The sequence below is a fragment of the Globicephala melas genome, chromosome 16 (genome assembly GCF_963455315.2).
Source record: "Globicephala melas chromosome 16, mGloMel1.2, whole genome shotgun sequence".
Lineage (NCBI taxonomy): Eukaryota > Metazoa > Chordata > Mammalia > Artiodactyla > Delphinidae > Globicephala > Globicephala melas.
The window spans coordinates 53,210,532-53,232,814 of NC_083329.1; the positions used below are offsets into that span (position 1 = coordinate 53,210,532).

The 22,283-nt window shown below is 50.0% G+C and overlaps 1 protein-coding gene across 4 annotated transcripts; it reads right to left on the reverse strand.

The window, feature by feature from the left end:
- Window positions 1–288: 288 nt before the first annotated feature.
- Window positions 289–21,531, reverse strand: PRXL2A (peroxiredoxin like 2A). 4 transcript variants are annotated; one of them, XM_030862759.2, is made up of 6 exons: window positions 21,344–21,531; window positions 10,570–10,732; window positions 8,135–8,226; window positions 4,821–4,961; window positions 4,053–4,217; window positions 289–1,212 (listed from the first exon to the last, which is right to left on the reverse strand). In XM_030862759.2, exons 2-6 carry the CDS (start codon window positions 10,712–10,714, stop codon window positions 1,099–1,101), a joined length of 657 nt encoding a protein of 218 aa, XP_030718619.1. In that variant the 5' UTR covers window positions 10,715–10,732; window positions 21,344–21,531; the 3' UTR covers window positions 289–1,098. The 4 variants fall into 4 exon arrangements, with proteins under 4 accessions (XP_030718619.1, XP_030718616.1, XP_030718620.1 ...); XM_030862756.2 differs by having other exon boundaries at window positions 10,570–10,749; window positions 21,344–21,530; XM_030862760.2 differs by having other exon boundaries at window positions 21,395–21,528.
- Between the last annotated feature and the right edge of the window lie 752 nt (window positions 21,532–22,283).

A 22,283-nucleotide genomic window follows, 5' to 3' on the forward strand; every position in this document is an offset into this window, starting at 1 on the left:
TAAGTTACATTTCATCTTCTCTGTCCTTTTTCCTCCTCAGTCACCAAATTAGGCTAGAAAACCATCAACAGGAAAGCAGCTACCCGTTTTAAATGCCAAGCCATTCCTCTAGGAAAGTCAGCAAAATCACTAACATGAATGACAGGATGAACTTTTCTGGGCATTTGGAAACCTCTTAGATCATTAGAACTAGAGGAACTCCTCCCCCGACCCTACCCCATACACATGCAGAATACTGATTTTTCATGTTCAGTGTCTTTGGCCCCACTGATTAAATAAATTCAGCCGTTATTACGGTAAATATTTTTATTGTTAGTTTTGTCAGAAACATTTGTACATATGGGCAATTTCTGATGCCTGATTTTATTAGAGCCTAATTTTACTGATCATCTCTTCTAGAAAATCAAATCTCCAAGATTAGAATGGAAGACAATGAAAAAATAGATTTCACTTTATAGTTTACCTTTATCGAGCCATCCAAAGCACAGTCCTTTTATACGAGTATTACTTTAACATAATATAATAAATCATAACAAACCAGTGAACTAAGTTACATTTCATCTTCTCTGTCCTTTTTCCTCCTCAGTCACCAGATTAGGCTAGAAAACCATCAACAGAAAAGCAGCTACCAATTTTAAACGCCAAGTCGTTCCTCTAGGAAAGACAGCAAAATCACTAATATGAATCATTCATTGAAAACACAAGCCAGAACCTTATACCGTTAATCTTCAAGTCAATCACCAACTTTTCTTAGATTTTTAAAGACACGAAAATGAAAATCATTTCAAATAACAGCACTCAAACACCATATATGTTTGTAATGAGGTGTAGCAGTCAACTTTAAGCCTCAGATTTTCCAGGTTTTAGCTGAAATAAGCCTTATTAATTAGCTTTTTAGATTTTTATCAGTCTTGTTTGGGGGTTATTTTGCCTTATTAGGCCTAAACAGAGTACAATATTAAAATACGTTAATTGTCTATACTGAGAATATGGCATAAATGGGTTTCTAACTCCTTAGGGACAGCAGTGGAAACACAACACATCCCATGAACACGGGTGAGAGCCCTAGTTATCCCTGAGCTGGGCAGTTTCACACAATCATTTCTTCTCTGAGGCTGAAGTCTGTGGTTTGATCTTCTTAGCAGCTTCCAGAACAGAAACTAGGTTTACTTTGTCTCCAAATTCTTTTTCTCGGTGCTCCAGAAGAATGCCCTGAAAGGAAACAAGAGGGTACATCAGTCCTCACTCTGAGTCATTCATTCATGAGACAGACACTGAGCGCCAGCTGTCCATCAAGGCCCTTGCTTGGGCAGCAAGGAACAGAGATCCGAATCGGTCCCGGCTCTGCCCTTGAAGAGTTCAGTCTTTTGGGGAAGGTAGATCGGGGAGGCTCCTCTGCAATATTTGGACTGTACAAGCAGCACTTTGGGAGCCGGAAGTCAGGAGGCTTCACAGGTGATAGAGCATGTCTACAGGTAGAGATGCACGTAAAAGAACATTCCAGGCAGAAAGAACAGAATGAGCTTGCACAGAAAAGCCTGGAGTTGTGGAAGTAGAGCTCAGAGGTCAGACCTTGACAGGCACTAAGTGAACACCTGAAAAGGGAGACGCTATCTTTAGTTTTCCTACGAAACTGGAGGCCACTCACTTCTGATACCATGAAGCAAAATGCACTAAGACATACTACACCCCAAAATACCCTAAAGCTGTAAAAAAGATAAAATGAGTTTGAGATCAGCATCAAGGAATCCTTGTTAAAGGGTTCTTTGATAGGTGACAAATTAAACTCAAATTGAATTTAAAAAATAAACATTTATAAACATGTTCTTTGTACCATTATTTATGAAGACTTTTAAAAAGAAAAGTGCCACCACACTGTGGTGACCACAGAGAAGCAGATCAGGAAAGTATATTCACTCGCTCATTAGCGCGGTTTGCAGACGTTAAAAACACTGAGGAAGAACATATGATGACATGGGGAAATGTTCATGACACGCTGTTAAATGAAAAAAGAACATCTAGTTTAGTAAGGTACCGTTTTCTTAAAAAAAACAAAAGGCCTGGCAGCTCAGCTGTGTCCTAACAGGTTGTCCCTGATAGCTGAGCTTATAGAATGGCTCTCCCCACCTTCTCTGTTTTCAAATTTCCTATGTTGAAAACACACTGCTTCTTTAAAGTTAAGTATGCTTTAAAGATTATTATGACAAAGGAAATCCCTACTGAGTGGCACCTGGCACAGTGGGACTGCAAAAACTCTGCTCTGAAGAAACACGGAGTTAAGCCCTGAGGCCAGGCCAGCCTGGTCAGCCTTCCACCAGGAAGGAGGAAGACAGGAGCTCCAGGGAGCACCAGCAAAGTCAAACAACACCCCAGGAGCGAGCCAGCCAGGCTTGGGCAGCCCGTGAGCACCAGCTGAGTCACTGCCAGGCAAGAGGAGGCTGGCAGGTGAGCCAAGCCCTTCCCTGGGGGCTGAGGAAAGGCAGAGATAGGAAGGGGAAGGAATCCCAGGGGCCCGGAGTGGGAAGAGGCTGAGGGATCCTGAGGAAGTGGCCTGCCCAAGTGCAAGGGTACCTGGAAGGGGTCTTTGGGAACCACCTCCAAAGAGGGGCTATGGGCAAAGGAAGGGCAGGGTCTCTGGAGCAGGACAGATCGGAGTTCCTGAGTTTCATTCCCTTTGCACCACATACTAGCCCCATATCTTTGGCTGAGTTATTTCATAGGCCCACTTCCTTACATGTAGATAGGAATAAAAATACCGACCATCCCAGACTGGTTGCAGAGAAGACAGGAGATCACGTATATGAGCACCTGGCACAAGGCAGGCACTCGCTGGCAGCCGTTATCACTAAGACATTTCGATACATTACCAGAAAGTTAGCAAACAGGTTTATGTTATATCAGACACCAATTCATGCTAGATTCTCACACAGACAAGCAACTGCAGATACCAAGGTTTAAAAGGAAGAGATTCGAAATACAGCTTAAAATTGAAGGCATTCTAGTCCCACTAGCTTTCCTCCCCAAATGGGGAAAGTATGCAGTTATCAACATCAGTGGTGAGTTCCACCATGCAGACCAGCCCTGTCTTCTTTTTTCTTTTTGGCCGCACCATGCGGCTTTTGGGATCTTAGTTCCCTGACCAGGGATCGAACCCGTGCCCCCTGCAGTGGAAGCACCGAGCCCTAACCACTGGACCACCAGGGGATTCCAACCCTGTCTTTTTACAGACAAGCTCAAATGTTAATGTCATGCCCGAAGTTGGTGAGACGAGCCTAGAAATCAGACCATTGGGTCTTCCTGCCAGGCCTTGAGCCTGCACTCACTGTACCCTGTCCTTTCTCTGTGCCCACCCGGCCTCTGCTGGCACTGCCGTGAGTCTGACGTGGAGCATCCACCCACCCGCCTCCTGAGCCCACAGAGACCTCATCTCTCCACACCTTCCCTTAAGCCCCCGTGCTGACTCTGGATCCCCACAGCCAGGGCCTGAAATAGAGTGTGCAGAGGAGTCTGCTGCCCCTCCCGAGACAGCCAGGCCACCAGGACCCCCGCAGGGAAAGCACCACCCAGCACAGCTCCCTGCTGCTCCCCCAACGAGGTCTCTTTCCATTCCTTCTCTCCTCTTCACTTTTCTCTACTGTCCATCCTCGATGACAGGGAACACTGCAAGGGAGTAAATTCTTCACAGAGTCAAGACTCTGCTTTTGTTCTAGTGTAGAAAAGAGAACTTGACATCAGGAAACCCGGGTCCAGGCTCCTGAAGTGCCACTGAGGAGCCGTCCTCCTCGGTGCAGCCACTTGCCCCCTCACAAGTTATTTACCTACAAGACTCAGACTATGTTGCCATGTTACTGTGACGAGGGAGGCGGTCGTGTGTGAGGTGCCGAGAGAGCAGGCGTGCAATAAACGATCATTTCCCTCCCTTCCCCTTCCTCATGCTCCCTGGCTTTCTGGAAGGAAGGCTGGGAGACTCCGAGCAGGGAAAGCCACCCTCCCACCCGACACATCGGGGTCTCATGCTCACAGACCCACGAGTGAACACGCTAGCAATTTACCTGCTTTCCTGGTCCCACCACAAAAACTCCCCCAAGGATGAAGCCCTCGCCTTCCAGGTTTCCAGAAAAGCCTCCACTCCGGGCCCGGAAGAAGTTGTACCAGACACCCAGACGGACAAATCCCATGAACATCATCTTCCGCCTTTCCGGACCATAGAACTTCTTCTGTAGGAGTGAGGAAGACAGACCCCATATGAGTAGCCCATATGCCTGCCTTCCCCAGGGAGGAAAGTTCCCAGCAGGGCATCTGTTTTCAGACAAAGGCCCAAAGGCTGCTGGTTCCTGTCCTCCACCACCCGACACACAGCTGCCACCCAGGAGCGCTCTCAACTGCCCGAGCTAAAGAGAACCCTGTGGCCTGCCACCCTGACTCTAATCTCTTGCTATGGACGTACAGGGTTCTTGGGCCTGACAGAGTGATAACAGTCCTACATTCTGCAGTGGTTAGTAGAGGGGAAAGAACTATGGCTGCAATGAATTGAGGGATAGGGGCTTGTGCTGGGCAAACCCCTGCAGCACAGGGAAACCGGTGGAGCTTTAGCTAGTTCCAAGGCTCCCATTCCCGGGTCACAAGTCAGGAAGGGCTCAAGTAATAACTGAAGGACAGCTCTTAAGTTTTTTTCACTCATGCTCTGCTCAGAGGGCTAGGGGCAGCTGAAAGGGAGGCCGACTCCAACTCCTGTCCAGACATGCTTTGGGCCACCGAACTCTCCACACACCAGCACAATCCCCAACGGTCTGTGTCCGACAGGCTCACAGCACACGTACCTTTTCATCCAGGAAGATTTCTCCTTTGAAATAAGGCTGGAAGTCCTTCACTTCAGTCTTGACGTGCTCCTTTACCACTGCGTAGAGGGGGATGCCCAGCTCGTCCAACTTGGGCTTCAGGGAGGACAGGTCTGCAGCCTCCTGCGGAAGACAGGAAAGGTCAGGGGCATGAACTCTCGGGGCTCTGCAGCCAACCAACACCCTCTTTCCTACAGGCCCAGAGCGTGGCTGGCACCGAATGCAGAAGAACAAAGGCAACAAAATGCCAAGAACAATTAAGGCCTGTGTAGACCAGCAAAAGACTGTCCCAGCTGGGCACGAGGCCTCAGGATAGTGTCAGGTCCCCTCCTCAGCCCAGGTTCCTGTCCTGTCCATGGAGGGAAGGAGAGGCTAGTCTCCTGTTATGGGTGTCCTAACCATGGCCTGGGGAGCATCCGATAACTAAGAGCTTGCACCCAAACTCAGTCCTCCACTCCTAGCCACAGTGCTTCTCTCCTAATCTCCCAGCCCCTCCACTGCACTAGAGCAAACTAGCACAAGGGCCTAGCAGTCGATCTCCATGCAGGCCATGTGAACAGCTGCCTCCACACCTCTGCTCAGCTGGCCCCCTCTCATTGCAATAATCTTCCTTCTTTCTCCAGCTCAAATCCTACCCTCCAGAAAAGGATCCCCGTTCTAAAAAGTTCTCCCTGGCTAGCGCAGCCTGGAGTAAAGGCCTGATTCTCTGTGTATATCTAATCTTTCCTGCTTGGCGACTTTTTCTGTACTGAGTCCACTGGGTTCCACTAAGTTCAGCTTTGTCCCTTAAGTTCCCAAATGTGTCTCAGAGTCAGAAACTGCCTTCCATTTCTTGTACCCCTCAGTGCCAAGCACATGGCTGGATATGCAGAAGGTACTAGGTACCAGGAGGAAAGATTCCAGGTGAAGGTGGACAATGGGGAGACCGCAGCTGAGCTGGGAAGTGTGGACATCCCTGATTCTCAGGAACTGCGGGCTAGATGAAAAGATGAAACTCATACATCAGGGTAGAGCTTCGATGTTAAGAACAAACTACTTTTTCACATTTGGTGTCAGAATGCAAGAAACAGCAGGAAATCCTATCAGAAGCAGCCTACCTGCCTCCAATACATTGCTATGTGGTGGCAACTGCATTTAATTTTTCATGTATTTTCTAGAACAACAACAAAAGGATAGCTAATGAAGCAGAATTCCTTACAATGTATTTGTCAAGAGGTTCAGTGAGTAGCAGACTCTGCCCAAGAGCAGAGAGGACTACAGGTCTGATGTGGTCAAAGAGCACCTGTGTGTGAGAGGAAAGGTTTTACTCACTTTCCCTGGGCTTTACTCAGAAAAAGTGTGAAGTGGAAACTGAGTCACATGCCTCCCCCCTCAAAGTAACTTTGCCTGCCATCCAACCATCCTTTTAGAAACATAAGTTTCCATAAAATGCTCTACCAGGGTACGGACCAGAGCCCAGAAAAACAGGTTGTAATTAGAGCAGGTGCTCCTGGAACCTTGGGGTTTAGCTGGCCTTGAGAAATCAAGTCACAAAAGGCTTCCATGTTGGTATTTGGAGGCATCAGAGATTGGACTCAAAAGCCCTGAGTTTAAATGTCACCCCCTGTGGTAGGCAGAATAATACCTCCTAAGGATGGATGTCCACATCCTAATCCCAAGAACCCGTGAATATGTTTTGTTACGTGGGAAGGGGGAATTAAGGCAGCAGATGAAATTTAGATTGCTAATCAGGTGATCTTAAAGGAGATTATCCTGTTTTATCTGGGTGGTCCCAATGTGGAATCACTAAGGTCCTTAAATGTGGGAGAGGAAAGCAGAATGGTCAGTGTCATAGTGACACAACGTAAGAAAGACTTGGCCAGCTATCGCTGGCTTTAAAAATGGAGGAAGGGGGCACGAGCCAAGGAATGCAGATGGCCTCTAGAGGCTGGAAAAGACACAGAAATTATTTATCCTCTGGAGCCTCCAGAAGAATTACAGCCCTGCTGATACCTTTATTTTAGCTCAGTGAGACCCATTTCAGAATGCTGACCTTTAGAACTGTAAGAAAATGAATCAGTGTTATTTAAAGCCACTGAGTATGTGATCACGTGTTACAGCAGCAATAGGAAATTAATACACCCCCTACAGCAGTATGACATTGTCACTACCTCTGTACCTCAATTTCCTCCTCTGTAAAATGAGAATAACAACAACAAGCTGTATTTTCCAGGGATGCAGTGGGGAACCAATGAAGCACCGACGGAAAGTGCCCTGAATGTATAGTACGATAGTGCACCATGCAATGTAGGCAGATTCTCAGCCAGCCCAACCACACAAGCAGGGGAGAGCTCTGCAAGGCCGAAAGGAAATGCCTCAGGATAAGACAGGACAACCAGGGGAAGGAGGATGGCAACTCGGACAGGACCAAGACCATGACCTGAAAAGCAGGTCATGCAGAAAGTTTTCTGCAAGACCATGACCTGAAAAGCAGGTCAAGCAGAAAGTTTTCTCAAGAGGTGGAGTACTGTCGTTCCCAGTTCTCCCCCAGGCAAAGCCGTGAACCTCGGGACCTGGGTCTTCTGTCACTGACTGTATGACCATGGATAGGTCAACAAACCACTCTTATCCTCAGTTTACCTATGTGTAAAGTGACAAGGCTGGACCCTGCCTTCCCTTGACAAGCTTCCTCACTGAACAGACGCGATGGCCTCCCTTTGAGGGGCCAACCTGGAGACCTCCCAGTCAGTGAGCCCCAAATTGCACCAAACTCTCATGCCCACTGCACCCACACTATCGGCATGACCAAAATCCCCTGGGCTTCAGATCCAACGCCGAGAGCACAGAGAGGCAGCAGAGTCACCACGTGCGGCTCTCAGCCGTCCGGCAGGGACACCAGCGGGCTCCCCAGGAAGAGGCAGACAGGCAGGTCCATTCTAAAGATGTGGCCCTGTGCTTCCCCGGGTGCTGTAGCTGCACCACAGGCGAGGCTGCCCATGCCTGTACCAGTAACGATCCAGGCACCTCATTTCAGTAAGCAAACCCCTGTGCTGAGAACCAGGGACATGCAATTGGACCTGGTCCAGGACACAGATACTACAAGAGTGAAAGGCCTTGGAATGCCAAAGAAAAGTCAAATATGTTGCTAACCCTAGGATATGGTGAGCTGTTAAATGAACAGAAGCAGAGAATTAGGCAAAAAACAAAACAAACCTAGAGTAAATAACATAATGGGCCACTGTTGGTCCTGGCTGGAAATGCCCCAGTCCTCCCTTGCTAGGATCCCTTCCTCTGAACAGATCCTCAAATGCACTCACCTCTCGACAGAGGAAACAGCCTGGCCTCCGCACAGCCATAATCACAGCTCCATTATTTTCCCAGAGCGCCTTTGCTTTAAAAGTCACTGGTTCTGAGGAGAAGAAAAGGGAATTCAGTATCATTTCCTCTCAGCCTGGCCCCAACCTCTAAGCACCTCATAAACAGCACCAGGCCAAACAGAGGACCTGCAAAACTATTTCACATGTGGGAAAAAGCAAACAGGAAACACGGGTAGGGAATATTCATCTTTCCAAGGAAAATGAATCCAGTGTAAGGGTCCTACTGTATAACCAGAAGGCCCCTCCCCCATAAAAATCTAGTTGTGAACTTGAACATCCCAAACTGGAACATTTCTGGAAAAATAGCATATTCCTTTGCTGTCTCAATGTAACTTGTAACAATCCTTTAGGGCAGATACATGCCCAAAACTTGAACGAGATCTTGCACTTTGGCCAAGAAAACCCCAATTCTTAAAAAAGTATTCAAAGAAATTAGGTCAAAAGAAATTAAAAACAAAAAACAATTTAACCTAAATATGTTAACTGCACCATTATCCACAGGAGAGGGTAGAAGATGTCCAACAAGGAAATTCTTTGGGTAGCAGAGTAGTGTAGCTCAAGCCCGGCTCCAGTCACGCTGAGTCCGCATCTAGGTGTGACCCGGGGCAGGCTACATCTCCGCCCTGAACCTCCATTTCCCCATTTGTAAATGCAGATGCCTAGCAGCTCCACTTTGGGCCACAGGGAGTATTAAAAGATGGATATAAAAGTGCTCTCCAGGTAATACAGAGTCAGTGAGGGCTCAGTAAGTACTATCCCTTATTATTTTAGCATTTCTCAGAGGAATCCATGTCCCTGTGGGATGTTACATAGGAAAAAAAGAAGGTGGGAGGGGATCGAAATCAAATGACACTGGGGAACGCTGGGTCGAACATAGCTAAATAGGACTCTCTCTGCAGGGCTTCTTAGTCCCTTACTGAGGTGACCTACATCATAAATCTGCAGTCACAGTTCCTGCCTTCCCTTGACAAGCTTCCTCACTTACTGAACAGATGCGATGGCCTCCCTTTGAGGGGCCAACCTGGAGACCTCCCAGTCAGTGAGTCCCAAGTTGCACCAAACTCTCATGCCCACTGCACCCACACTATCGGCATGACCAAAATCCCCTGGGCTTCAGATCCAACGCCGAGAGCACAGAGAGGCAGCAGAGTCACCACGTGCGGCTCTCAGCCGTCCGGCAGGGACACCAGCGGGCTCCCCAGGAAGAGGCAGACAGGCAGGTCCATTCTAAAGATGTGGCCCTGTGCTTCCCCGGGTGCTGTAGCTGCACCACAGGCGAGGCTGCCCATGCCTGTACCAGTAACGATCCAGGCACCTCATTTCAGTAAGCAAACCCCTGTGCTGAGAACCAGGGACATGCAATTGGACATAGTGTTTCTCAAATTTATTGGACTCAGGAGCTCCTGTCTTTGAAGATCCAGGAGCCTGGAATTCCTCAGAACACACTCTGGAAGGTTTGGTTGAGTAAACAGTGGTACAATTTTACTAAATATTATGGAACGATTATCATTATATTTAGAGAGACAACATGAGAAAATGAAAAATGCTTTTGATAAGAAAAAACTAATACTCAGCCATAAAAAGAAACGAAACTGAGTTATTTGTAGTGAGGTGGATGGGCCTAAAGCCTGTCATACAGAGTGAAGCAAGTCAGAAAGAGAAAAATACCACATGCTAACACATATATAGGGAATCTAAAAAAAATGGTTCTGAAAAACCTAGCGGCAGGACAGGAACAAAGATGCAGATGTAGAGAATGGCTGAGGACACGGGGACGGGGAAGGGTAAGCTGGGACTAAGTGAGAGAGTGGCATGGACATATATACACTACCAAATGTAAGGTAGATAGCTAGTGGGAAGCAGCCACACAGCACAGGGAGATCAGCTCTGTGCTTTGTGACCACCTAGAGGGGTGGGATAGGGAGGGTGGGAGGGAGACGCAAGAGGGAGGGGATATGGGGATATATGTGTACGTATAGCTGATTCACTTTGTTATACAGCAGCAACTAACACACCATTGTAAAGCAGCTATACTCCAATAAAGATGTTTAAAAAAAAAGAAGAAATAGATTTTATCTCTTAAAAAAAAAAGAAAAAGCTAAAATGTAAAAGATCAATATACAAGTACACCAAGATCACAACTACATATTATTACGTGTACACCTGGAAAAATATGTGTGAAAATAAAAGAGATTATTGTGTTAGGGTAATGGAATTATCAGTAATTCTTAAAGTGTTACTAAATTTTTCCTAATGTTATATTGCCTTTTCAATTAAAAAAAAAAAAAAAGAACTACTTCAGAGAGAAAAAAACTAAGTAAGCCTGCATCCCAGCATCTTGGAAAAGTACTGACACCAGTGGAGTCACTGCTTACCCTTCTCCAGTGTTTTCAGGTCTATATCCTCCAGATACTCCAGCGTGGCTTTCTGGGGCTTGGGCAGAAATACGTCTGTGTTGGCCAGGAACAGTGCCAAGGCAGCAGCCCCTAGGGCCCCCGCACCAATGGACCACATTCCCATGGTGAAGAAACTTGGATCCTGGAGGAAAGACATTTCTGGGGATTGAGAGAAAGGAAGACGACGTTACTGCTCCCACAGGACAGCCAGAATCTGATCTCCCGGACAGCAAGGCTCTGGCTGGGCAGCCAACCAGGGGGCCAGAGGCAAAGGGAGGAGAAGCAGCAGTGTCAGAGATGGGACTGGACAAGGGCTGCTAACTGAGCCCCTGCCCACCTGCCGCTACAGGAGCCTGGGAATACAACAGACATGTGGAGGTTCCTGCCCCAGGGAGCTCACTAGTGGGTCAGCAGCCACGACAGAGGCGACAGCCTCTCTTGGTGCTCCCTCTCCCTTGCTCAAGGCTGTGTCCTCCCAGCTTGATGGCGCTCCTCCAGGCTGTGTCACTGCCCTCCTCATCAATGTCTGCTCTCTTCCTTCACAGTCCAGGAGTGGCAGCTCCCACCTCCCTGGGGAGGCAGCAGCCTCTCTGTGTGATTAGATCACTTAGAGACCAACCACCCTGTTGTAACCCTACCCTTCCTCCTCGCTGTGAATCCCTTAGACACAGAGCCCAGGTCCTATTCATCCAGCCCCCAGACAGTGCCCAGCAGGGCCTCACTCGAAGTAGGCAGGCAATCCCAGTACATTTCTCCAACTGAGAATACCTTTATTTTCTACTCATTATACAAATAAAACAGGCTCACGGTGAAAACAAAACAAAACACCAAAAAAGCAATACATAAAACCACAGCTGACAAGAAAGCAAATATCCTCTCAACATCTACCACCTATTAAATTATACAGTTTAATAGAGATGGCCACTATTAGTCTGACATTTTTCCCTGTGAACAGAATTATACAGATGCCCATCCAGTGAACAGGTAGAGAGACTGAGAGAGAAGGCAACATGTAAGAAAGAGCACGATGCTGGGGTGTCTGCTTCAGAGGACTGGGCAACAGACAGTCTGCACTGGGCAGGGGGCTCTGTAGTTGAAACGGAGGTCCAGGCAGGTCCTATAGCATCCGGCCTCCTCCCCAGCTCATGCTTGGGGGCCTCGCCAAGGCTTCCTCCAGTTGGGAAGCCTTGTGCTTCTGAGTGGGAGCTCCTGGAAGCAGCCCACCCCTGTAACCGCAGCAAGTACCCCACCCAGGCTTTGTTTCTTGACAACCACTTACAATACCTGTCTTTCCATCTGGCCCTCTCGCCATCCTAGGATCTGACTTACGCCGGAGCCTTCCTCCCCAAGTACCTGCACGACTTTATGTGCTCGGATCACTGGGTACCGACCTGACGTGTGTGTCTACGTGTATGTGTGTGTGTGTGTGTGTGGCCCACCTGACCTCATCCCACCTAACCAAAGGCTTAATTCTCCCCTGCAGGACTTGACTCAGGAGAGGACCTCTCCAAAGGATTAAGCAAAGGCCCAGAAATCCGCATGTCACTGCCAAGGGAGGGGGCTGTGAGGGATCCACTGCCATGAGGTAGGGTTGGGAGTAACTTGGTGGTGATAACTTTGGGAAGAAAAGGGTAGGCCAGACTAGTGTTTAGGCCAGCCCGGGAAGTTCAGACTTGAGTTCAGAAATAAAAGGGAACTTTCAGACAGGGGATGTGGAGTGTGTACTGGGAATGACCAAATGAAAATAGCCTTTAAGAAAGAGGAATTTGGCATCTGTACACTAGGGGAGAGGAAAAAGGAGGGGACTGTGTGTGTTGGGGGAGGAGGTGAGCTGGGAGAGAAGAGTTTCTTATAACCTCAAAACGTGCTCTCGCGCGCTGGCAGCATTGGCATCGTGGAGAACTGCAGAATTTCCAGCCTTACCTCAGAACTAAAAAGTCATAGCCTGCGTTCATCAGACACGGCAGGCAATTCACAGGCACACAGAAGTTTCAGAAGCATTGTCTTGGAACAAAGAATTCAGGTTTTGTGGTTGGTTGGCCATAAGCCACAGAACAAAGTACAGCCATGAGCGCAGGCTGGCCTTGGAGAGCTGGGCCTTCCTCAAGGGCCAGCTTCTGTGTCCTCAGCTCATTGTGTGAGGGCAGCCACGGAGACAACGAGAGGCAAAAACCAGGGCACAACTCCACGCCTCTGCCCGGAGTGTCCTTCCTCATTCGCTCTATTCTGCATGACTCAGACGCCTCTTCCAGGGGTCTCCTTGGATGCTCTGCCTACCCCCGTCCCCCAAGAGGGGATTATTCACCCCCACCTGTGTCCAAATCACAACGATCCTTCTGATGTGGACCTGTTTGCAAGTTTTCTCTCTTTTGACTCTTCCTCAGTTTATCTCTGAATTCCCCCGTGCCCAGCACAGGGCCTGTTTGTGGTCCACAGTGGGCTCTCCATCAATGTGTGCTAAAATGAATTCAGTAGGATTGAGTGATGAAAATGATAACTTATGGAGGGCCGAAGCAGTCGGGCAAAGCAGGAAAGAACATTCCACAGGCCAGCTTCCAGTTCTTTTATGTGTCAAAGTTACACAGTATACTGCATTATAGTTCACAGAACAATCAGGAGGAAAACCACAGCTCTCACCTGCCTGCTGTAAACAGGAGATTCCCCGGAGCCTGGAACAATTTCTGTACCTTGACGCACTTCCAAAACCTCCCTGGACTGCTGACATGTGTATATGATTAAGGCCCACATGGCACGGTCTCTGATCACAGATTTGCTAACATTTCTGCATCAGTTCGCAAAGGCCAGCTTACACCTACCCTCCAAAAGGACTCACTTCAATTCCTGGGACACATCAGAGCGTTGCAGGAAGTCCAGGGACCCTTCCAGTCAGCTCCACACCCTTCTAACACACCACTGGCTGTTTCTGGAGGCAAACAGGCTCCGGCTCCCCACTGCCCATCAACAACCATCGAGCCTGTTTGCTCGCGAGCACAAGGGAATCAGACTCAAACAGACTCAACATTTATTTCCAAACATTTATTCAGCACTGACCTGTTGAATAAATGGCAGTTTGGGATGACATAAAACTAAGTGATAAACAGTCCTCAAGGAGATACAGGCCTAGTACACAGATAACAGAAATTCAAGTGGAAAGGTATGAACACGGGGCTAAGGCAGTGCAGCAGTGAGAACCAGTTACATCCGGTCTGGGCAGCCGTAGAAGAGCCCAGAAGGAAATGGCTTTGAAGCAGGCATAGGATTCAGAGAGCAGGATGGAGCAGCTAGGCCAGGCTTGGGCTCAGTAAGCCTGGGAAACAGCGGACTGGCGGGGGTGAACGTCCCAAAGGCGCCCGACACCCTACCTCAAGTCCACGAGCCGGAGCACAAGATATGGGCTTCAAAAGCCCCAGGAGCATTGTTTAGCACCCCAGCCCCCGCCTCCAGCTGTGATCCGGATGGCATAAGCACAGAGTCACCCCTCTGGGGAGCCTGGCCCGGGACCTCAGGCCCCGCGGCACTGAGATGTGAAAACATTGTCAGCACCAGAGGTGAGAGGCTGGCCTCTCCGTGAACATATCCTCCCAGCGGGCCTCTAGCAGCTGCCTCTTCTGCCAGTGGGAAGCAGTGAAAACTGACTTCCGGAAACACCTACAGAGTGTATAGATCTGGCCTCTCAGGCAAGGCCCCCTGAGCTGCAAAGCAGTTCCCATCCCAGCATGTCTTTGGAGCACGTGCCATGCAACTCGCTGGCTCTGCATCCTGCATCACAGCTATTCCCACCCACAAAAAAGGACTGGAGGTAGCAGGAAGCTTCATATCTACACGGAACAATGCATTTTCACATGGGCCTCTAAGGCTACTAACTGGAGAGATAGGGAGGCCGGTAAACGAGCACTTACTCAGCGCCACTCGAAATGCGTGCTTTAATTTCACACAGTCGTATGGTGCAGATGGTATCCTGTTAGGCAGCTGACAACACTGAAGTTCAGAGAAGTTCAGTACCTTTTCCAGTGTCACAGAGCCAGCAGGACAGTGCTGCGTCCTGGACCCAGATCACTAGGACCCCAAAGCCTGTAGTCTTTCTACTCCACAGGCCTCCCCACACATTCACTGGTGGGTTTCTGGAGGTCAAGAGGCATGACCCCTTTTGTCTTAAAAGAGAATTTTAAACGATCAACCTATTTTTTTTTCAATCATCACATACAGTCAAACCATGTTTACTCTAAAGGAAATGTACCGTGTGACAGATGTCCCTTCTCTTTCCTCCCCTCTCTATCCCCTTCTGTTAAGGAAAGGGTCAGTTTCTCTGAAAGATAATAGCAAGGCTGTTTACAGAAGAGCCAGCCGCCACCTGACACAGCCATAGTATTCGGTTCCCCACTGTGGCACTTATCTGATCAGGTCTCTCCCACAGAAGAACGTGAAGCGTGATAAGACCACAAACAAGCAACAGCTGGGGCAGCTCAGAGTGGCAGCGCTGGTCTGGGATAAGCGTCTCAGGGCAGGAGACCCAGCTGGGCTCCCTAGGCCCAGATGGCTTGATCCCTCCCTCAGCCTCATTTTCCTTAACTCCAAAATGAGGGGGTTGGATGGGGTGAATGACAAAGCTTCTAAAGCACCCAGTGACATCGTGGGATTCTATCAAAAACAGCTCACTTTGGAGCCTGCACATTCTCGGTTCTTCATCACAACGCTACCCCACCCCACCCCCATTTCAATTTCCAGAGTGTTTCCTCCCCGCTGCCCAGAGCTTCACACGCCACCTCCCCTCCCCCACACATGGTCCCTCATCCCCAACCTCGGGCACCAGGCACTCACCATCCACAGTGCGCACACCCTGGCTTCTGCTGACCCACGGGGAGCTGGCAGCAGGGGAGGGCTGGAGGTGGGGCTCTGGAGTCCCGCCTATGGTCCTAAGCTCACTCCATTGGCAGGACCGGGCCACCCAGAAACCCTGGGGCTCCTTCTGCTGCAGACAATCTCCAGAAAACATCAATATGGACAGCTGCCAAGATCCCCTAGCCCTTTAAAACGTGGAGCAAATGTTGAGTCATTTGCAGTCACGCAGATTATAACATTTATCAAGCGCCAACAGACTCCCTCTCTGCTTCCCCGGGCAGGCTAATGAAGTGAAGCCCTTAATGTGGCCCTTAATGCAGCCCAGGGGTCACACTAACTGAAATCAAAGGAAGATGTCCCTTTCCCCCTGGCCGCTTGTGTAACAGACAAACAAGCCTGACACCATAGTGGATCTATTCCTTTAGCTCTAACCCTTGTGCGCTGCAGCCTGTGCTTAGTCATGCTGCCTCTGCACCTTTGTAAAAGGATGTTTCCTAGAGCCTGAAATATACATGATAGCCCATTCTTGAGGCTTTGACCTTTAAAAAGTAGCAGAACTAAAAATAACAATTGTCTTGTTGGAGGTTTATAGCAACACTGTGATGAGACCTACATGGACAGCTGCAAGGACAAAGGATTCCTGCACCAAGAAGTATGCAACCACCAGCCACCCGCCTCCCCTCTCAGTATAAAAGCAGCCTGAATTCTAACTCGGGTAAGATGGTTCTTTGGGACATGAGTCCATCATCTTCTCGGTCTGCTGGCTTTCCAAATAAAGTCGCTATTCCTTGCCCCATCACCTCCTCTCCCGATTTACTGGCATGTCGTGTAGCGAGCAGTATGAGTTTGTACTTGGTAACACTTGTGCAGCCTGCTCCCTTGCCCTGCCCTCCACCCCACACCACTGGGGCCCCTTACCTGCTGTCTATTCTTTACCTCCCTCTGCCTTCCCTTCTTTTTCTGCCACTTCAAGACTCCTCTCAATCCACACTCCCTGCCTCAGTGACCTCACCTACAGCCAGCACTTCACTCACCACCTTGGTAGTGACTTCCAGGTTCCAAGTGCTGCTCCGGACTCAAAAGTTTCCACTTGGGGGTTCTCTAGGTTCTCTCTGTTGCATCATGACCAAAGCTGAGTCAGTTTCTCTTCCGGAGTTCTTTTTCCCTAGCTCAGTGAATGACACAAGCATGGAGCCAACTGCTCAAGCCAGAGACTGCAAGTTGCATTTTACTCTCTGTTCTCCCTCATTGCCCACATGAAGTCAGTCAGGAAGTTCTGACCATCCTATGACATGGGTTCGCTACCCATCCTCTTCTCAGCCTCACTGCTGCTGTCCACAGCAAAGCCCCTATTACTCTGTACCTGGCCTATCTCAGTAACTACGGAACTGAGCTTGGCTGGCTCCAGCCAGGTCCTCTTCAGCCTATTCTCCATGCTGTAGCCAGAGTGACTGTCACACTCCCTGGCCTGATCACGTGCTTCCCTTGCTTTCAGACCCTCACTAGCTACAAACCTCTCAGCACGCCGCCAGGGCCCTTGACAGCTCAGCTTCAGGCCACCATCCCGGCCTCATCCCTGGCCACTTCAGCACCCTCATCAGATCACTCAAACTATAACATGTTTTGTTAGGCCTTTGCACTGTTGCTCATGTTGTATCCATTACCCAGAATGCCCTCCCCGCCCATGCCAACTAGGGAAAGGCCCAAGCACATGTAACACTTTCTCTCCGGAGCCTTTCCTGAAAGCCCCGAAAACTGACTGCTCCCTCACCTCTGGTTAGATAGCAGGCATGTATGTGCAAACACACACATACCTTTGCACAATGCACAAGCAGATGGACTTAGTGCATTTAGTTATTTACATGTCTGTCTACACAATACGGTGGAGCAATCTGAGGGCAGGGGCTGTTGTCTTATTCATTCCTGCAAATTCAGCATTTAACACAAATCTTGGCAACAAGTAGGCATTAAATCTCTGAATGAAATGATCTGAATTTTACTCCTTAAACTCCGCAGTGAGGCAGAGCTGGAACTAATCTGCAGCTGGTTTGACCTTAAACACTCAAGCCTGGGGCTTAGGTGACCTTAGGTTGGGTCCTACCACCACTGCTCATCGGCAGGGTGATCTGACACAAGCTATGAAGACACTGGGCCTGGGTCTCCTCGTCTGTACAGAGGAGAGAACTAGAAAATCTACAAGTTCATCTCAGTTCTGACATCCAAAGACTCTGAAGTACTGCATGATTGCAACTCCAGGGTTCTGACATCCAGAAAGCCACGGGGACACCTGCCACTACTGCTCTTCTGCTGGGTGTGTACAGTCTCACCCTCTGCTTTCCCAGGCCTCATTCTACCTGTCCAAGGAGCTGCGTCTGGGCAGGAACTGATAAAGTCTTACTAAGACAAAGTATCAGCCCTGGGTGGGTTGATTCATGCCTGAAACAAGTAGAGACAGCATCGTATTCCAAACATTAAGGGTACACCTGCCCAGCCAAGCCCGACCCAGGGAATCCTCCCTCCTCAGAATGAGCTGGCTTGAGGCAGACACAGGGCAGAAGGAAGAAAGGGGTCCTGAGGGAGACAAAAGAAACTAGGAGTGTACATGGGCTTTCTTGTCTCAAGCACTCAGTGAACGAGGCTGGAAAGGATGCTTCATCTTCTTTTCTTTGCTCTCCTCTGTTCCTTCAGAGCTCTAGTTCAGCCCCTCCTTCACTGAGCAAAAGAAAAAACTAAGGCCCAGAGATGGGACCAGCTAGTCCCAGGTCACTTGCGGGGAGGACTGGTTAGTGGCTGTGCCGGGACTCAGGTCTCCCAACTCCCAGTCCATAACTATCTATCCTTCATTGGACACTCCTGCATAGGCTGAAACAGTGTGGGATCAGAGCCCAGGAAGAGGGCCTGCAGGTCTTCAAGTCTGCTCACTGGCCTGAAGAAGGCTGAAAGCAAAACTGCTCCTGGACAGAGCCTGGGAAATCGGGTGGCTAGAGAGAGCACTAACCTTTCCCAAGCCCAGTACTTTGTGAGCAGTTTATAATTCAAAGCCAAATGTTTTAAGGGTCACGTTGCCCATTCTCAGCTGAGAAGCCACTCCATACCTCTCTTCCCCACAGTAACAAAGTCCTGTCAATTCTGGATAGACAGCCTTGAAAATGTGGTGACACGGGCACCCAGGGCCCCATGAGCAGTAGGACATACACTCCCACCCACCCTTGTTGTAAGCCCCATGGAACTAGCCAGTTGCAAGGAGCTCTCACCTACTTGCCTCGGTCTCTGACTTCCTACTTGGCCTGACTGCTTAGCTCTTAAATGCCAGATTCAGAAAGTTCTGATCAGATACTGAATGTAGAACAAGAGGACTGGGAAACACTGAGTCACTGCCAGTGTGAGGAATATGGGGGCTGGAAGAGGTCTCTTCCTCTGATCAGCTACCCTGCCGCTACAGAGCCCCACGCAAAATGCCTGGCTGTTCTGCCCCTTGCTTGCACAGCCTCCTGTCTGGGCTCAGTGACATGAGTGTGGGTGGAAGGCAAGGGAGATACCACAAAAGAAACTAGGATTCAGGACAAAAATCCTGGGTTCTCACTCTTCGATTATGAGAGGTCACGTCGTCCCTCTGAACTTCAGTGTCTTCTTAAAAACAGGGCACTTTGGGCTTCCCTGGTGGCACAGTGATTGAGGGTCCGCCTGCCGATGCAGGGGACGCGGGTTTGTGCCCCGGTCCGGGAAGATCCCACATGCCGCGGAGCGGCTGGGCCCGTGAGCCATGGCCGCTGAGCCTGCGCGTCTGGAGCCTGTGCTCCGCAACGGGAGAGGCCACAGCACTGAGAGGCCCGCATATCGCAAAAAAAACCCACAAAAGAACCCAGGGCACTTTGAAGGGTTGTTGGGAAGACTGTATACGAGCAACGAGGAACAAACTGTAAGGCAGCAGCATCTTTCTCTTCTTCGCAGGGCTCAGATTCACTCATTCTCCTATGAGGGCAGGAGATCTGAAGCAGAACAGACACAAAACACTGAACAACTTCTTCGGCTGTGTCACTGCAGGCCTGCCTCTTGGGCGGAAGTTCTGGATCTGGAGGGAACCCTGGCTTTTCTCAGGCCCCTGTGGTCTAACTGCCACCCCACAATGCATACTCCATGCTGCCCTTCTGCAGCCTGCCAGCACCAGAGAAGGCAAACAGCCCTGCCCAGTTGTAATCTCCCTGTGTCAGAGGCCACTGAGCTCAGGGGTGGGCTGGCTACCGCTCAGTCTCTCCAGACAGTTCTTGCCACACACGCCTCAGCAGAAGGAAGTTTGGAGTGTCTCTGCTCAACATTTCACAAAAAGGCAAGCACCCAGCTGGCAGGAGAGCTGCCTTATTTCTGGGATACTAATAGAGGCTGGGGCTTTGAGCCTCAGAATTCCAGTCCTTACCAAACTTTCCAAGCACCATTTAAGTGACAGAAGCAGATAAGACAAAATAAATGTCTTCATACCCCTCAGGAACAACACATAAGATGTCAAATGAATGGCATGCCCTTATAAAGAACAGCAATACAGTAAGGGCCACACCAAGAATAGCTCAAACCTAATTCAAATTCCTACAAGCTGTTAGAACCTGGACAAGGCACTGTTTTTGTATCAGTAAAACAAGAATGATTCCCAAATTACAAAATGTAATCTTCCACAGAGTTGTAAGAATCAAAGGATTAAATGTATACGTGGTGCTTTGTAAGCTACCTTACAAAGAGTGACATGATGTGAGGTGTAATTCTTACTCATTTCTAGATTAGTCAATGATTGCCCCTAAAATGTTGTTTGTACATGAGATGGAGGGTTTCTGATGACCGGGTATGTTCCAAGGAGACGGGGTTTCTGATCTCCAGGACTGGGCTGGAGCAGAAGCATCGGAGCCTATACAAGCTGGCTCCCGGACCATGCTTTGCTAAATAAATCCCAAGTAATTATTTTCTGTTTTTAACCACCTGACAAGTTCAAAGGAAAATGCATTAAAACAAAGACAAAAACTACACAGGGTTAGAGAATTGGGTTGTTGAAAGAGCCTCGTGTTGGTAAGGAAAAGAGGCCCAGAGTCAGCTGGGACTGGACCCCAAGCCGGCTTCTGGCCCCCCCCGGGGGTGCTGCCTCCCCACGGCCCTGGCCAGGCTGGGTCTTAAACATCTTCTCCAAATGCTTCAGCTCCTATCCCTGCAACAACCTCGAGGAGAAACTGTCCGATCATCAGTGCCTTGTCTTTTCACTCCCAGACTTCAGCACAGTGTTTTAAAACGTACGGCTGAGCTCTTTTCAAAAAAAGTTGCCAGGGGTTGTAACCTTTGGGTAAGGGAGGCAAAACAGGTGCCTCTGAGATGATGAAAAACGCGAGAAATCGCGGCGCCATAAAACACAGGACCCTAAGCAGGCACAGAGCCCAAGACGACCAGGCTCTTGGCCTCCACCCGCACATCGCCCATCGCCAGCTGGTCGGCCCGCCACCCACAGGCAACCCCGCAGGCCCATCCCGGGCTCGGCCCCGCAGAACAGACGCGCCAGGACAAAGCCCCTTTCTCAGTTCTTTGTCCCAACAATCCAGGCAAGCCGGTGCCATTAGCCTCTCTCAAAGCCTGGGGGCGGGGAAGAGGGGGGTTTCTCGGCCGGTCAGATCAGCGCAGGGTCCCGGCCCCGGGTTTTCTGACCGCAAACGCCGGGTTTTTCCGCGGAGCGCGGGGCTCAGGGGCGGGAGGGGCGTCGTCCTCCGAGGGAGGTGGGGGCCGCCTCGAGACCCGCAGGTGTGGCCGCGCCCTGCCGGCTCTGAAGCAGCTTCCCGCGGGCTCCGAAGCTGACCGTGGGTCTGACCTAACCAGCCCCGCATCCGGCCAACCCGCGCGCGCCCCGACCTGCATCATTCGCCCCTCCCTGCCTCAGTTTCCTCACCTGCCTTCGCGGACGTCACGTGCCCCGCAGAGCCCTGCGCGCCGCACTTAACGCTCGCGCTCCCCTGCAGCCCGCCTCTTCTCGCGCCCGACGCACGGTGGCTGGCGGATGGAACACTCCCCGGCCCCAGGGGTCCCAGGGGTGGCCCCAGCGCCTGCGCAGGTTCGCGCCTGCGTCTCCCCGCGCGCCACTCCCACGTGACCCGCCCAGCCCTCCCCCGCCCCCCCCCCCGTGGCTCAGTGCCAGCCCGGCTGTGGCGCTGTCGCCAGCTCGGAGCGCGCGTCCAACCCTATGCGGCTCTCGGGACCCGTTCGCATGCGGTCCCTGGTTCTCACAGCTCCAGCTGCTTTCAGTCCTTCACGAGTGGTGACCCTAGGCTCCTGATTCATTGTCAGGGGCGCCTTCTGGAGCAAAAGGAGGCTCTCGACTGCCCTGCTGGGACCTGGAAGTCCTGTAGCCAAGGACAGTCCCCTTTCCGTCCTCAGCGAGTTTTTGAGCAGTTATTTTTTCACGGTTTTTTGGCATAGGGAGGGGGAATCTTTAGGACCGATACACTTTAGCAACAAATTCAGAATTGCCAGCCTCTGACCCCCATCCCACATCCTCTTTCACCCCAAAATGCTGGCCATTGGGCAGAGCGTGGTGAGTGGAGATGGCTGGCTACTGGGATGTTGCCTGACTTCACAGATTCTGAAGTCGGGGTCTAGTTTGACCCACATGGTTCTTCCACTCATTCATTTACTCCTTATATTTAAGTGTCCACATTGTTTTATAAAAGTAGGCAGTTGAGAGGACACCTTTTCAGAGACAGGAAGACCTGATTCACAATATAACACTTAAAGTAACACTGGGACAACTGATCAGTCACAGGGCAGTGTGCAATGAAATAGCAAAGCAGGGCTGCCACACCCACTGGTCAGAGGTAGCTGTCTGCCTGCAG

What these genes read in the sequence shown, in the direction of transcription:
- PRXL2A (XM_030862756.2), bottom strand. Translation starts at nt 10,747, where the DNA reads ATGTCTTTCCTCCAGGATCCAAGTTTCTTCACCATGGGAATGTGGTCC. An exon ending in GCTGTTTCCTCTGTCGAGAG is followed by an intron (nt 4,962 to 8,134) that starts GTGAGTGCATTT and finishes TGTCTTCCGCAG; the next exon opens with GAGGCTGCAGACCTGTCCTC. An exon ending in AAATCTTCCTGGATGAAAAG is followed by an intron (nt 4,218 to 4,820) that starts GTACGTGTGCTG and finishes TCACTCCTACAG; the next exon opens with AAGAAGTTCTATGGTCCGGA.